Source organism: Tetrao urogallus, assembly GCF_951394365.1.
Source record: "Tetrao urogallus genome assembly, chromosome: 6".
Classification (NCBI taxonomy): Eukaryota; Metazoa; Chordata; class Aves; order Galliformes; family Phasianidae; genus Tetrao; species Tetrao urogallus.
Genome location: NC_136819.1, coordinates 43103947 through 43120818, shown reverse-complemented (window position 1 = coordinate 43120818; position 16872 = coordinate 43103947). Strand labels below are relative to the sequence as shown.

Genomic DNA, 16872 nt, shown 5'->3' with positions numbered 1-16872 from the left:
TGCATGGTTCTCTGGGTGACTTGTCTTTCATGTTGCTGTTGCTGCTGCTGAAGTGTACCATCTACCACCTCACTGTGCTCACATCAACTGTTTGGTGTACCCATAAGCATTCAGCAAGCATCAGTGGGCCAATGTAATATAGTAGGAAGCATTACTTTTGAATCAGCCCTTGCATAGTTAAGAAAAGGTAAGGTTTGTAATGGCTGTCTGAGTTAATTGGTGGCTGCTGATGAGATCAGCAATTCTAAAATAACAAAAGTTAGACACTGATAGTTTTCAAAGCCAAAGTAAAATTGTTGTTGTGTTGGTTTCTTTTTTAATTTAATGCTATGTTTCATTGTAGTATTTCCTGAAAACTCTTCAGGTGTGGCACTCTAGGCTTGGTTTTGAATCTGCAAACTCTAGTCTTTTTGAGCAACTTCATCCTGTAAAGGTAAGTAGATTAGTTTTAATACTCTATTGTAACTTCTTTGAATTGATATTGCAAAATAAAATAAAATAAAATAAAATTACTTCAATTTACAAAATATTTGCAAAGTAAGAAATAGAATCCCACACATCAAAATAATCTAAGGTAACTTTTCAAAGAAGCTTTATGGTCTTCAGTGTGAATTCGTGAAGATAAGCGTTCATTAGGCTGGTAGTACAAATTGTTTTGTAGGTCTGAAACATTGCAGCATTTCAATAGGTATGTGCTTTGAGAGTAATGATTTAAGTGGTTCTAGTGTGATAATGAAGACTGTGGATGTCCTTTTTTCAGTTTTTGGGCCCACTTTACTACATTTTCAACCTATACATTTGAATTACAGTGAAATGTTTGCATAGTGTACCTCAGCATTGTTTGTTGTGCTTACGCTAACTTATACTCTGCTGAGTGTTAAAAGTAGTCTGGTTTAGCAATTTTGTTCCTGCTACAGAAGGATTTGCAGGATGATATCTATAGTATTTATGTGGCCTAAAGGTGATAACCTTCCAACTTTCTGGCCTCTCTACCTGTATTCTTTTCCAAGACTTTGGGAATTATGTGGCTTACTGGGTGCGTTTATAATAAATATTTTTTAGAAGAGAACCTTTGAGATTTTTTTTTTTTGTACTACCCTAAATATGAGAATGTGAGAATGCGGATATTCAACACAAACTGATTTCTGTTGAAGCAGCATTTCTCAAAAACAGAGCATTGTATGTGCTGTGACTTAAATCTTGCCCTCAAAGGAGTATTCTAGTACTCTCTGTAGTTTCAGGTGTGTGTTTTCTCCCATTCCTGGAACTGCTGCGCTTCTATGCTTTAACTGTATACTTCAGGCGTGCTTTATTAGCTCTCTTTGACTAAAGTTTTACTAGCTGTATACAAACTTACCTGGAAGCAATAAAAACTTGAGGGTTTTAAATGTTGAGGCAATTTTTGCCTTAAATCGAACTTTAGAGGATATCCTTGAACTCAGAAGCTTGGATTTTTTTTTTTATGTCGCAATTTGATTTTTGCAACTTGAACTTTCTTTTAATTCCAGATCTGGAGGGGAAGTTTTTCTTTAGACCTAGATGTGGATGAAGTCTATACTTTAACTACGCTTAAGACAGGACGGAAGTGTAGCTGCCCAGAGCCTCCACCACCTCAACCCTTTCCTTCAAATTACAAAGATGACTTTAATATTCGTAAGTCAGAAATCTCTTATCAAAAGCTTAATTCTCATACAGATATAGTCTCACTGTAGAAAGGCCGTAACAGTTGTGGTATTTGAGTCATCTGATGTAGAAGACATGAAGTAATTTGAATGTTTCATTATTTTTTTTCTCTGATAATTTGTGTATGTATACCTCAGTTCCAAGACAGCTAATTTTATTCTAGCTCTTAACTAAGTGACTGCTACAGTTTTAAAATTCTTGATGCGAAGTTGTATCTCGAATGTAGTGAACTACAAAATATTGTACAACAATTGAACTACAAAATACTAAAAAGAATTGAACACCTCCCCTCTGAGGATAGGCTGAGAGAGCTGGGGCTCTTCAGCCTCGATGAGAGATTGTCTCTGGAGACCTGATAGCAGCCTTTCAGTATTTAAAGGAGGTCTATTACAAGGAAAGAGACAGACTCTTTATCGTGATCTGTGGTGACAGGATCTGGAGAAATGGTTTCAAACTAAGAGAGGGAAGATTTAGACTGGGTACCAAGAAACCTGGAGATCCTCAAAGTCAGGTTGGACCAGGCTCTGCGCAACCTGTTCTAGCTGTGAGTGTCCTTGTTTTTTTTGCAGGGCAGCTTGACTAGATGACCTTTAAAAGGTCACTTCCAGCTCAAACTCCAGCCCAAACAATTCCACGATTACATTAAAAGGAAAAAAAAAAAAAGAAACTTTGTATATTTACAAAAATGGTCCTGCTTCCAACTTCTAAAACTTGATTTTGCGTATTTTTCTAGTATAAAAGACTACTTTGATACAATAGGTCAGAAGCCTGGAGGGTAGCTTCAGAGGAAATCTCTGACATCAAGGTCCACAAAAGAAAAATGTTTTGGTGCTGACATATTTTCTTCTCTGAACAGGTAATCCACCTTTCAGCGAAGCTCCAAATTTTGCAGATCAGACGGGTGTGTTTGAGTACTTCGTAAATGGCTCTGACCCAGGAGATCATGTTTTCACACTCCGACAGGTGGTGATTCAGCGACCCATCACTTGGGTTTCTGATGCAGACCAGACAATCAGCATCATAGGAAACTTTCAGTGGTATGTAAATACTACTTTTTGTTGACATCTGAGGAAATGGTGTCCTTAATAGTTTGAATTATTTTTTGTTGGTCTCTTTCATTTCTCTTATTCAGTGCAAGAGAAATATAGAGAAATGTTTTTACCTTCAAACAGTCTGTAGTCATGTAGAAATGATGATTAAAGGGACTTAAGTTCTTGAGCCCTGCATGGTGCTATTACCATCACTATTAAAAGGTCAGATCAACAAGACCTTATTTAAACAAGTCTTGAAAACATCCAAAGATGAAGATTTCATTTAGTCTCCTAGTGGTCCACTGCCTTGGGGAAAGATTTCTTAGACTCCTATGGGGCACATTTGTTCAAGCTACTTTTGGGAATAATTATGTGAGATGGCTCACTAGGAAGACTAAGTTAAAATAGCACTAACAAAAAAGCAGGATCTGAATTTTGAAGTGTGCACAGATATATTTTTTTTCCCCAGTTTTTAAAAGAGACAAAAAGTTGATTCAATTTATTTTACTTGATTTTGAATTGTTGCTTGATCATTACTAATTTGATCTATGTCATGTTGTGATAGTTTGGGAGTTAATTCTGTTATATTTGTTGCAGACTGCCATCTTCTGAGCAGTTCCTAGAACTGTGTATATTTAATTTACCTACCGCTTAGAACAGTTGTATTTTTGGGTAGGTGTAGCAAAGATTTACTAGAGTACAGTTATAATTCATTCTAGGAGCTATAGTGGTGATAATTTTGAATGAAGCAGTATATCTTTCAAGCTACGGCAGGGGAGATTCAGGCTGGACATTAGGAAGTATTACTTTTCAGAAAGGGTGGTCAGGCACTGGAATGGACTGCCAAAGGAGGTGGTGGAGTCACGACCCTGGGGGTGCTCAAGGAAAGGCTGGATGTTGTGTTGAGGGACATGGTTTAGTGGGAGCTACTGGGAATATGTGAACGGTTGGACTGGATGATCTTTTAGGTCTTTTCCAACCTTGGTGATTCTATGATCTTAGCATAATATTTACATTTAAAAAGTATTTGGATAAGAACCTGTTGAATAATTGGCTTAGTAACAGTAATTAATAAACTTAAGCATTAAGTTTGATTTATTATTTTTACGATTTGGAAGAGACTTTAATTCTTTTTAGAGAACGTATCAAATAACTATTTTGTCTGGTTTTTCACTGTTATCAGATCAGTGATGCTTTTTTAGAACATAGGCTTTGAAGCCTATAAGCACACCACTGTCTTGTAGCTGAAGGTTGTTTTTGAGTTTCTAGATGTGTATTTTTGCAGTCCTGTATTAAAGCTTCGTGTTTTCCCCTATAACCAGTTTCCCCTCATTGAGCCAGTCATATCTCATGATCTGTGTAACAGATAGTACACTTAAATTACTGCACTGAAATCTCCAGAAACTTCCCACTTCATTTTGGTTCTATTTTTTTTCTGGATTAGTGTCTTTTCAAAATAAAGCTTGTTTCTTGAATATTCAACTGATTATTGAAGCTTTATTCACCTCTTAACTTTTATAAGGAAAGTTTTCAAGTTCAGGTCCAGTTTGCCTGATCTTTTCTTGGGTACATGTTTTCAACTACTAATGCACAATATAAAAATATTAAACTAAATTTGCTCTGAATTTCTGAGATGTTTTCATTTCAGTTATCAATAGCAATTCTTTGATTTCACTCAAGAGTTTAGTTGGTTTTAGTTTGGATTTTAATTTTGTGAAAGTTTATGTAGCTACTAGGCACTGGAATGGACTGCCCAGGGAGGTGGTGGAATCACCGACCCTGGGGGTGTTCAAGGAAAGACTGGATGTTGCGTTGAGGGACATGGTTTAGTAGGAGCTATTGGGAATAGGTGAACGGTTGGACTGGGTGATCTTTTAGGTCTTTTCCAACCTTAGTGATTCTATGATTCTATACTCTTGAAATTTTTTGTTTTGCTCTGATGAAGCATGAAGTTAGGTTGAAACCTAGCTGCATGCTGTAATTATTGATATTTAACACGCTTTGCTCCCAGTGTCATTATAATATTGTGAAAAATGTGGGAGTCTTGTGTTTAGGGAGATAAGAAAGGTCTTAAACTACTTGTCTAATGAAAATGTATCCAATAAACTGATGCTTAAGCAGTAAGAAAAAATCTCATTCAATTCTTATGCAAGAGATGGAGGAGAAGACTACCATAAATACATATTATTGATTTATCTGTAAGCTGAGTTTATACAGGAGTTTTTCACACATTTAAAAAAACAAAACCTATGTATAGTTGGAAACTTTCTTTATATATGACCTTTTGACTGTATCCATACTAGCAACAGTTCATCACAAGTAACTTAAGATAAGGAATGTAGGTACTGAATTTCTTGAGCAAGCATTAATAGGGTTGGTTAATTTTTACTTGTGAGAGGCTTGTACTGCAGTCTGAGGAGTGGAGGGGTATTAAGTAAATTTTCTAAGTGCTATCAAATTATTCTGGTATTTCTTTGCCTGATGGTACGTTATTTTCCTTAACAGTTGTAATTAAATGTATAATGTGGTACTTTACAGTTGAGATGAAGTATTACCTCAGGAAAAAAATCAAATAATTTCAGCCTGTTAAAACACACTGTTTCTCTTACAGGGTAAATCTGACAGTCACTTGTGACATCTACATAGAAAAGCCACTTGATGGGGGTGTGTTCATTGCTGGAAGAGTAGACAATGGTGGGATATATGTTCGTCGTACCAAAGGAGTTTTCTTCTGGGTTTATGCAGATGGCACCTACAGAGTCACTGGTGACCTAGGTAAGAAGCCCTTTCCTAAACTGGATGCTGATAGATGGATGTATTGCACTGATAGCCTTGATAGAAATGATGAACATTCTGGTTTTGTTACTCGGCTGCAATCCCTATAAATTTGATTCATTGTGCTGTAACAGTGGTTGCATTTTGTATATGGCTAGATCATCTGAAGGTTACTGGCTGCTCCACTTCCCATTCTCAGCTTTCTGGATATCCTTTCAAATATTTCCAGAATCACAGAGCTGTAGGGGTTAGAAGGGACCTCAGGATATAATTTAGTCCAACCCTCCTGCTAAGAGGCTCCCTAGAGCAGGTTGCACAGGAAAATGTCCAGGAGGGTTTTGAATATCTTAAGAGGAGACTCTACAACTGCTCTGGGCAGCCTGTCCCAGTGCTCTGTAACCCTTGAAGTAAAGTTTTTCCTTGTTTGTGTGAAGTTTTTTACATTCTGGTTTGTGCCAATTTCTCCCTTGTTCTGTCCCTGGGCACCACGAAAAAACAACATGGCTCCAGCCTCCTAATACTCTCTTTAGATATGTATAAGTCTTGGTAAGATCCCTGCTCATTTTCTACTTCTTCTCTATGGGTAGGCAGAGTACGTGTAGCTTGGGAATTCTATTACCTTCTCTTAACACACTGATTCCAGGGGAACCTCATGTTTAAATCCACAACAACTTAAGTTTCACCTGGGTGTAATAAATATATATATTTATTGTATATACATGCATACACTTGAGTTTAGAATGAACTGCACTGCTTATTTCTTGAGACATGTCAGCATTGCCTAGTAGAAAATAACTTTTTTCCATGCTGAAATGAGGGGAATGTGATTAATGACTTCATTATTTCAGATGGGCATGCTTGTTAGGCCATAAGGTATTTTTTTCCTCCATAGCTATTTTTCATCATCTTTATATTTTTCTAAGAAGGTGTCTGTGTGGTAAATTACCTCGCAGCTGAAACTGCCAACTGAATAATTGAAGATTCTTCTTCTAGTGCTTAGTTGTTTTTTTTTTTTTTTTCCCCAAGTCTCTCTCCTGATTTTAGCTTTGCTTAAATTTTGACTAGAACTAAACAATGTTACATTGTGGCATCTCAAAACCTCTGAATTCAAAATCTTCTAATACCTAAAAAAAGTTTAGTAGAATAAGTGGTGTGCTAGCTACTGTCACACTTGGTTAACCTGTACTCCCAAAAGATGGAATCTTCAGTGGGGAAAAAAGCTCCTAACGAACAGTAAACTACACCTCTGTAGTAAGATGGTGGTCCTGAACATCTCTGAAAAATGAAATGCTTTCCTTTTGCTAGCTTGATGCTGTCTGGCAGTCTAGGCAAAAGTTAAATGACACTTTGCTAACCTAGAGCATGTTTTGCAGCTGGAGAAGAAATATTAATGAAAGGGCTTTCTGGTGTCCGACATAATGCTTGGCACACACTTACTCTCAACATCCAGGTAAGAGCATGGTCAAGAAGCTGGAAAATCTGCTATGAAAATTCCATTCCTAAATGGTTTAGACAAAAGCATGCTATTTTACTGTTTGCATGAGGTGATCCTGCATAAAACATTGATATATATTTTAATATAAGCAAAGACTAAAATACCACTCATTCTATTTCCTGTATTGTTGAAGAGATCTTGAGAAAATGGAGAGGGTATAGAAAGTAACTGGAAAAGAATGATTATGACCTGGCTACCTGTTCTGAAGATTCTTGGTGAACTACTTAACTGTTTTATAAGTCTGACTCCAATTATCTTTGCATGTTAAGGCCCTGTGTATGATGCTTCTTAAGGACTTGGAAGTAGGGAATTTGAATGAACTGCCATTTTTCTTTCCTGTGCTGAGAAAGCGTGGGCATTGTTTTGATGTGGAAAAATGGCCCACTGTTGATTAGAAGCCTACTCAAAGTGTGGGATCTTCGTGTGGTGTTTCTGCATTTTTTTTATCATAGTGAGAAGAGTGGTACCAAACTTTATATATACCTGTGCAATTTATCTGGACATGACATTGTTGCAACTAAAGGGCTTTAAATCCCTCAGCTGGGTGCCTAACCCCCTTGGCTAATACAACCTTTGCAACTGCAAGAGATCTAAAATAATTGGGAAGCTTAAATCCCCTCTGAAGATATCTTGTACTGTAACGAACTCTGTAAAATTCTGTGCTAAGTCTCTAACAGATAAACTGTCTATGAACATTAGAAGCTGTTTGGCTTGGTGTTTTTTTGCTTTTTCTGCTTTTGTATTGATAGACAAAGGAATGCTTTTATCTGAGGCATTCACAAATGTTTGTATAGCCACACTTATGACAGTAATTGCTATCTGTAAAATGAAGTTTGAGACTTGCTAGCCTGAACAGAGTACTAAAAATGAGTGTAAATTATCTAAAACAGAAAACAATGATGTTGGTCTTCAAATCATGATGCTTTAGAGTTGCATGTACCAAAAATGCCTTTGATGTAATAAAAGAATTGTAGAGGAGGCTTTTTGAAAAACAGTCTGTTTTTACATATATTTGTAATTTTTATAGATTCAGTACAGGTAAACTAGAATGTTCCCCCCCTTCAATTTAATATTGGCAAGATAAATTTTAACTGTTCTGAACATTAATGGTAACATTCTACTTAAAAGTTCCTAAATCCCTTTCTCTCCTTGGTTTGATGACTAAAATACATAACTCTTTTATTTTGACCTATGTCTAATTCTGCAGAATTAATGCCAGGTGTGTCATGTAATAAAACTGTTTGTAGTTCCAGGTAGTTCTAGTTTTGTTAAACACCTCAAAACAGGTGAGCATTTGAAGGAATATGATACAGATGCAAGAGGAAAAACAGTTTACCTTTGAGATTCTGCACTGAGTTTGCAAGCTGAGAGTTTGGGAAAGATAAACCTTTTATATACACTATATAAAAGCCTGTTAGATCTGTTTCACAGAGTTGATAGGCACTGGATGAGCAATATTTTGAAGCACCTCTGCATGGAAAGCATGTGAAGTGTAGTTGAAAATTCACTGGACATCTTTTTGACTTGCCTCTTCTGCCATACAGATTGTCTTGGAGTGAATACACTTGATCACTGGATTTCACAAAACAAACTCTTTCCCTTTTTTCTGCCAGGGCACTTCTGCCTCAGGACTGTTAAATGGTTATCTGCTCTGGGAGAACGTCACCATTTCTCAACCAAGTAATGGCTGGGCTGCTATTGGAACTCGCTCATTTGAGTTTGCGCAGTTTGACAACTTCCATGTTGAAGCTAGATGAGGTAGCTTTTGCATTTGGAGAATGTCATCATCATACTTTGAAGAAGAGTCAGCTCAAACTTTGGGGACAGCTTAACACTGACACTGATCTGTTGGCAAAGAATCTGAATTCTCACCCTGTTATTTTATAAAGCTTTACATTACTAGTTACCAGTGTAAGTTTTATCCCCTGGTTGCTATGGAATTTTTACTCTTAGAATTCTGGGGGTAATTTTTAGTTCAAGGTAACGATGAAAACAAAATCATAGATCCTTTTATTCAAAAATGATCAGATCTTAACTTCCTATTTCATTTTCAAGCCAAATTTGAAAGTTAACAGAAGATAAGGGCCTCTCAAGCTGCATTTTTTTTCTTTACACTAACGTGACTGTGTCCATTCCTTTCACTGTAAGAATTAAATACCAATAAGCCTAATGATCTAGTGGCCCCATGCAGCTGTACTATAATTACTTTCAGATTTCATTTGGATGAAGAACCTATTTTTTCCTGTATTAAGAAAAACAATGTTTTGTCTATTTATGCTACAGTCTGAGTCTCAACATTACAATGTTAAAGGTGTGTTTGATTACAACTTCCAACTTTTATCTCTAGCCTTATATTTCTTTTGAGCAGAAGGGAAACCTCTTATGGGTGATTAGGCAATGCAGGATGTGCCTTAAGTTTCAACTACCTCCTTTTTTTTTTTTTTTTAAAAAAAAAAAAAAGGGTTGAAATAGATTAAAAGATTAATAATCAATTAATGATTGATAGCCTTTATGGAATGATGTTTTTTGTTGTTGTTTGTTTTTGTTTGTTTGTTTGTTTTGGTGGTTTATTTTTGTTTTGCATTGTACAAGAATAAAAAATGGGTCCTGGGTACTTAATTTATGCCAGGCTAAATGTGGAAAAACTGTCTTTTAGAAGCTTGAGCATCCATCTCTCATTTGTGATGGATCTAAAACTTTGAGCAGAAATTGAAGTATATAAAAATGTTACTCAGATGGTTGTTTTTGTAGCACAGAGAAGGTATGGGTACTATCATGTCCTTGCATAAAAGGAAATGAAAAATACATGTATCTTAAGGCCTTGCAGTCTAATCATAAGGTGACAGCAGATGGATACAGATGGAATTGCTTGGTGTATCAGGCTGCACTACTGTCCAACAGTATCCCTACTCCTAGGCTGCATGGAGTAAAGTTCAGATTGAATTCTGGATCCTTCAGAAAAGAGGAATTCTCTTTTGTTGCTACTTCACTGTTTTTTGAAGTTACTGTGCTATCAAAAAAAACCATCCAGATTGTAGTGAGATAGCAAATGCTGTCTTCGTGAGTTGGCTTCTGAATTTTTCTGTTGGTCATTTTTGAATGAAAATGATGTCTATTCCATAACAAAATGTATCCCATGTCTGCATCCTTTTTTTAACTGGTGAACAAGAAGTTCTGGAGGTGTGACGGGGCACTAATATTTGTATGAGGCTCTCTGTAGCATGCAGTATCTCATCTTTGAGAAACAGATTTGCAATATACTTCAACTTATACTAAATATTACTCTGATCCATTTTATTTTGAAAGCTGATTTCAGTGAGCATTGACTTTGCTCTTTGATGTTTTCAGCTAAGGTAGAGTTAATGCAACACAAATTATTACTAGACTTTTTTTAAGAAGGTTATCTTCCAAGTCAAGTTTTGGAGAGATCTCAATTTCCTAAGTAGAGATGAGTGTTTTACTTCTTTCAACAATTACCACTGATACCACTATTAATTGGTTATGAATCATTCATAAGTGCAGATTTCACACAAGCAGTAACCTTGAAGAATGATCTAAATGACTAAACTTTAAAACTCTTGTGGAGGACTTTCAAATATTAACTGTTTATTTAACTGGGTAAAAAATGAAAGCCAGCTTTCCAGTTGAGTTGCATTTTGATAGTCACAGTGTGGGTGCAAATCTGTTCATTATTTGCTTGATTTCAGAAGGGATGTCACTGGGATTCAGATGTGAAGGAATTTAACTTAAGGTCCTTATATTCAAGTAATATGAATACAGAAGAGTAAGTTCTCAGAATAAACTTGTTTCAGCTGTGATGATTTTTCCTAGTAGCACGTTTCTTAAAGAGTTCATGTTAGCTTGTGTGGGCTGCAAGCAGTGTCGTATAAGAGAGATTAGCAAAGATGCAGTTTATCCAAAGGAGTTGTCCAGTTGGTCTTTTTTACTACCCTTTAATGCACTAATGTAATAAACTACTGTCATGTTGTGTACTAAGCACAATGTATTTTGTCACTGAAAATATTGATTATTTTTTCTAATCTTAACTTATTAATGTTAGAGGATTAAACTGTTTTATGAAGAGAATAAGGGATCTAATAGTGATATAATGTTGTTCACTCTTGTGTGTAATTCTTCACCTTTCAGCAGGCTGTAATATCCTTGCCAGTAACAAGCTGTCAGGTCTTTCACTGAGGGGTGGATTTATGTTGTTGATTATAAATACTAATCATTTCAAATGGACAAATAAAGCATTTAAAACCCCTTTATTTGTGGTGACTGCTTTTGTTAATGGATCATGATGTCCTCCAGCAAGAAAGCTGCCAGTTTTTATCATTGTGATTCCTAGTAAAGATGATTGCCCCTATGTTAACTGGATTGAAACAATTTTTCAAATGCCAAACAATCCTTGTTAACAAATATCATAAAATCAGGACTTTTGTTGTTGATATGAACATTATTTATAGTGCTCAGTATACATTCTGCTTCTCTTTATTATGATGGTTTTTGTGTATGTTTTTTTTCTTTTTTTTTTCCCTTTGCATTTATTTAAAGGGATTAAACTGTACTTAAGGCTCATTTGTACAAAACTGCTGAGTACTGAAGTCTTGTGAGCTTAAGCTGACAGTCTTTTTACAAGTGTGGAAGCAGGCAGTGCAATTCAGGTATATACTGAAGTTTACATGAGAATTTTTTTTTTTTACCTTGAGTAACCTTTTGGGTCTAGCTTCAGTTTTTTTAATTATTTTTTACTCCCCTCTCCAGGCCTCAAACTTCTGGATTCAACTTTAAAAGGGGAGGAGAAATTCCATGATGCTAGACACATTTTCCTGGCTATCATGCCAATGGACATGAATTGCTCTGGAAATGCTGTTTTCTGCTTCTGTTGGTAAAAGATGTCTCTCCAGTAAGAAAGCATTACTGGAGTTACCACTTTGATTACATAGCACTGCATCAAAATTGATTCTGTCCCTTATTCTCTGCCATGTGACTTTTAGGTTAGTTCCTACAAACAACATTCTTGGGGTTTTTAAATTTCTGCAAAACAGCACTGTTTTTCTAGGCTACTCACGAGCATTCATTTTGCAGCCTCATCTTGTTCTCACTGCATCAAAAGTAAATTTCTAGTCCTGAATTTGGAATGGTGAGTTGAAAACAACCAAACTTATTATGTGAGTCTTATCTGATATTTAATTTAAGTGCCTTGGGTGTCTTTTCTGTGCCCTTTAGGCTGCTTCTTACCGTTCAACACCACTATTTGGTAATCACAAACCACTATGATCTCAGTCCTTCAGAATCTCATTTCCTGGAGGACAAAAGTAACTTTGTAATTATTGCATTAAACCTCTTCTTTACTTTTGCATGCCCTAGGTTAAGCTGAGGCATATCTCTGGAAACTGGAGGTCAAATTAGTCTAGAAGTGTTAGAGTGGTAATTTTTTTTTTATTTTTAAAGTGTCTTTTCTGTTTGTGTTCAGTGTTTGAGTGTAAGCACTTAGATCAGGAAAACAGTCATTTTGATTTTTAGCTGTTCATGAACACATCTCAAAATGCTCAACTGTAAGAGAGGATGGCTCAGTGCAATACAGTTGTCAACAGAAAATAGAGCCCAGTACTCCTGGTTAATGTGGTGCAGCCCAGGTCTGGGAACCTTTGGTCTGAGATGAAGTAATTACCACCATAAGGATTATCGAAAAAAGACACATCTCTTCACATTTCCAAGTAATTGAAGGAAATGTCCTTATTTAGTTTGAATTTCTTTGTTCATTTTTTGGTGAGAAGTACAGGTAGCTTCCTTACTGTTTCTCATTTAAATTAAAAAAAGTGCCTATGGAAAATCAAGTACTTTGTTTCTAGAAAAGCAAATCTTATTAACTAATTATACACGCTGATAACATTTTCAAGAAACACTGGGATCTTGCAATTTAAATCCTCATACCTGCTTTGCATTAAGAGCAAGAAGGTAAATTATAGAATCAGAATTGTTTAAATTGGAAGGGACTGTTAAAACTCATCTAGTCCAACTCCTCTGCAACAACCAGGGATACCTACAGCTCAGGGTTCTCAGAACCCCATTCAGTCTGACTTCTACTGTCTCCAGGAATGAAGCATTCAGGTCCATGTCTCTCAATGTACTCCACATCTGGATGTAGTACTCCAGGTGATGTCTCACCAGCACAGAGCAGAGGGGCAGGATCTTCTTTGCCCTGTTGGCCACGGTTCCTTGGAAGCCCAGGGTATGGTGGGTTTCCTGGGCTGCAAGGGCACGTTGCTGTCTGATGTCCGGTTTGTCCTCTGAGGGTACTCTCCTGATGCCATGTACCATCAGTAGTACATGGGTGTCTAGCACTTCCTCTGTCCAACAGTCTCACAGTATAGAAGAACAGAAGTGATGCAGTAAGGGAGCTGAAACCTGGGCACAGCATCAAAAACTGCCACTGCCTACAAGAAAATCTTTTGGAGAAAATAAGACCAGTAGAATGGAGATGAATAGGGTAGGTTGGAAAAAACTGTGTGAATGCAGTGGGAGTGATGTAGAGCTTCCACAGTTTCTGTATATATCATGACATGAGATGAGAGTTGTTTTAATGCATCTATAAAATGCTGGAGTACCTAATATGCTCTTGGAAATGCAAACCTCTAGGCACTCTCCTCTCTTTTCATGGAGGAAACTGATGTAATTCTTACTTTAAAAAAAAAAAAAAAAAAAAGTAAAAGGACATGAAAGGAAAACTAAAGGCCTGGTCTGCTTGCTGAATCTGTGGTCATCTTTTTTCAAACACTGCATTCTTGAAGCTAATGAACACTCTTCACGTTGCTCCTTAACTGTAGCTGCTCCTTTTCCTCCTGAGACCTAATTCCCTGTGAAAAGTCTCTTAATCCTAACCCAAACCAGATAAACAGCAATGCTATTTCAGTTCATTGAGTGTGACTGACATGAAATTTGAAAGCATCCTGCGGCCAAGGCAGTCAGGATGGTGAGCTCATACTTCAGGCTACAAAAAAAACCTCATTACAGCAAGTCGGATCTATGCTGTGAAAAATCTATAGCAGTATCACAAAGATAGATTTTCAAATGAAAAATTGATATTTGACATGAGCCTTAGAACTTTTTAATCTTTTTTGACAAGTTCGCGAAGAGAGGAGTTGCATTTTGTGCCAGAAGCACTAGATGGCAGTGTAATTACAAGGAAAAAAAAGTAGCTGTCTGGATGAGTTCAGGGCAGCTACATTGAGCCGCGAAAGTAAGGATGGAGGTGGCTTTGTTTGAGAAGAAAAACAACGTTAAGACTATGGACAGCCTCCTGTGCACAGAGCTCTACAGCATTCCTTACAAGGAATAGTAATTCATCTTTTAACATAATTTTGCATCTGCTCTAAGCACATTAACATATACAAAACAAATGCTTTCTAAGGTATCTATCACCTGAAATAGTCTTTTTGGATCAAAGTCTTTATAATGAGTCAAAGAAGTCCCATTGCTGGCAGAAGCACAACTTTAGCTGTTGTAGCAAGTCTCAGTAATCTTTGAGTTGTGTGTTCAGGTTGTGAAAGGACCTGCAATGACTTTTTTTCAGTGTTACAATGAGTTTGTGGTTTTCTTGTGTTTGAGCCTGTATTCTAAAACCCTTTTAAATGCTAAGCTCTGGTTTCAGAAAATATCCTTAGGAACCTGCAACCCTGGGCTGCTTCATGCAGCCTTGTGTACCTGGCTAGGGCTGTACAGGAGAACGTATGTGTGGATGGGATCTGGCACTAAACTCCAGATCAGATGTGATGATGGATGGGAATGATACATAAGAGCTTTCCACAGCACACAGCTGTAAGACTATTTCAATTCAAGGTTTTCTCAGAAGTGGGTCTCAAATATTCTGCTTTAATTTTAAAATAATGAACTTCAAGGGATAGAAGCACTCTGAGAGGAACGAATAAGTATGTCTGCACAAGCTGAGAAGCTGTCATCCAGTTTGTCCTTGAAGATTGTCCTTGAAGAAGGTGATTCTTTGTTCAAAGAGATTTGAAGACAAGGAGAGATGGAAGCTCTGTTAGCTTGTGTGAATGTGTGAAGGAAGGATACAAGGAACACAATGGGAACTGGAAATGATTGACTTTGGGGTGACTTACAAGATCCAGGGGTCAGGAATGTGAAAGCAGAAAATGTTTGGCCATTACTGAGTGTCTCAGAACAGCACAATCAGAAATATGGGAGTAAATGAGCAGTGATTACCTGGATAGAAATTTACTCCCTCTTGCCAGGTTTTCTAAAGCTTTATGTATCTAGGTTAATAAGCCAGAAATTTGCTTTCACTCTGGGCTTCCTGAGGTGGTGTCCTTCACAGACCATGATTGTGGCCAGTCAACACTGGACATAAGCATGGGCTGTGTCAGCCCTGCTTGGCTGATAGCATCTTGCTGCCTCAGGGAAATCTGTGGCAGTGGGCTCACAGGGTGTCTCTGTAGTCACAGGAGGGACCTACAGAGGTAGAAGAAGGCACACAGACCCAGGTGGCAGAGGCACTTTGTTTAACTTAAAACTGAGGCACAAGATTCTGATACAGAAAAGTATCACTTTGCCTTAGTCCCTAGAAGGCAAAATGAGAAATGTTTTCCATTTTGGAGGAGATTATAGTGTGAAACTGAAATGGGGGTTGCTCTTCTTCCATCCTGCTTTTATGTAGGGTGTCAGTGAGGTTTGCTTTTCAAAAAGATCAATGCATCATTTGTGTTATGGACAAGAGGGTGGGAACTGGATGCTTATTTATCTTAAGTTCTTATGAACAGTATTTAATATGACATTCTGCAGAGGTGGAAGATTGTGTTTTCTGTGCGAGTATTGTGCCCCACTGCCTAATGAAAGGGAAAGCTGTCTTTGAGGAGCTACAAAAATTTCACTTAGTGTTTTATAATCTTAATAATGTCTGTGTATTTGTTGTCTATTTTTCTTGATGAAATTCCTCTGAGAGTTGTTAGTTTTATAGCCCCTTAGGTGCTCTGTCTTGTCTGGATCATGGCTCTTTGTTGTTTGTTCTGACAAAATGTGATCTTCAGAAGCACTTCAGGTTCTTATTTTGCCTTTCCTAGGTATACTTTCAGCTTCATCTGTGAAAGTGAGAAAGAAATCATTCTGCAAATTGTTAAGGGACTGAAATATGATCATTAAAACTTGATAGGTTTTCTTTTTGACTCACAGTACTTTGCAGACAAACTGCTTACCAAAAACTGTGCTAGCATAAATGGAGAATGTACAGGAGAGTGGAAGAGATATCCCAAAGTTTGGTATGGTCTGTAGAGAACAGTGGTTATTTACAAGTATTTTTTAGCAGGTGAGTTATACGTCCGTCTCAGCCAGTAAGATAACACCAGGACACTGCTCATGACAACTGTGTTTCACGTGGATATGGTTTGGAAGTGTGTTAGGAATGTTTTGAGTCATTTTAAAGAATTCCTTCTGGGTTGTTTGGTGGGGGAGCTGACTTAAAATCTAGCCTTTATCTCCTGAGAGAGAAAGAAGAGCTTGGATGAGCTGCTGTTGTAAATCTACTCTTCCTGGTCACTGGCAAGCACTTCTGTTTCTGGTTTTCCCTTCTTAATGACTAACCACCTGTTTGGTCCCAGTGCTCCAGTGTTGGTGGGCGCCTGGGCTGCTTCGTACTGTAATACATAGCACAGAGCAGTAAAGTTAATAACAAGGAGTTCTAGTAACAGAGCTGAGGTATAATTCAATGCCTTTGGGAGCCATACATAACGCTCTGCAGAGCACAGTCTTCTCCTGAGAAGCTTTATATGGAAAATACCACATCAAAGAGAAGGCTTATGCCAGTCTCTAGAAATAAGAAAGTAAGGTAGGGACCTGGGAATAACTAGCTGAGTAGCAAACCTCTGTCATACA

General features: G+C 37.3%; 1 protein-coding gene across 1 annotated transcript in view; it reads left to right on the top strand.

The window, feature by feature from the left end:
* The window catches only part of GALC (galactosylceramidase), a gene marked incomplete at both ends in the record, with an annotated part of 36571 nt that extends 27830 nt beyond the window's left edge, over positions 1–8741 (top strand). The window contains 6 exons of the mRNA XM_079537897.1: positions 344–433; positions 1509–1653; positions 2540–2720; positions 5326–5489; positions 6863–6939; positions 8598–8741. Of these exons, the coding sequence (XP_079394023.1) occupies positions 344–433; positions 1509–1653; positions 2540–2720; positions 5326–5489; positions 6863–6939; positions 8598–8741 (801 nt within the window). The remainder of the gene's footprint in view (positions 1–343; positions 434–1508; positions 1654–2539; positions 2721–5325; positions 5490–6862; positions 6940–8597) is intronic.
* Between the last annotated feature and the right edge of the window lie 8131 nt (positions 8742–16872).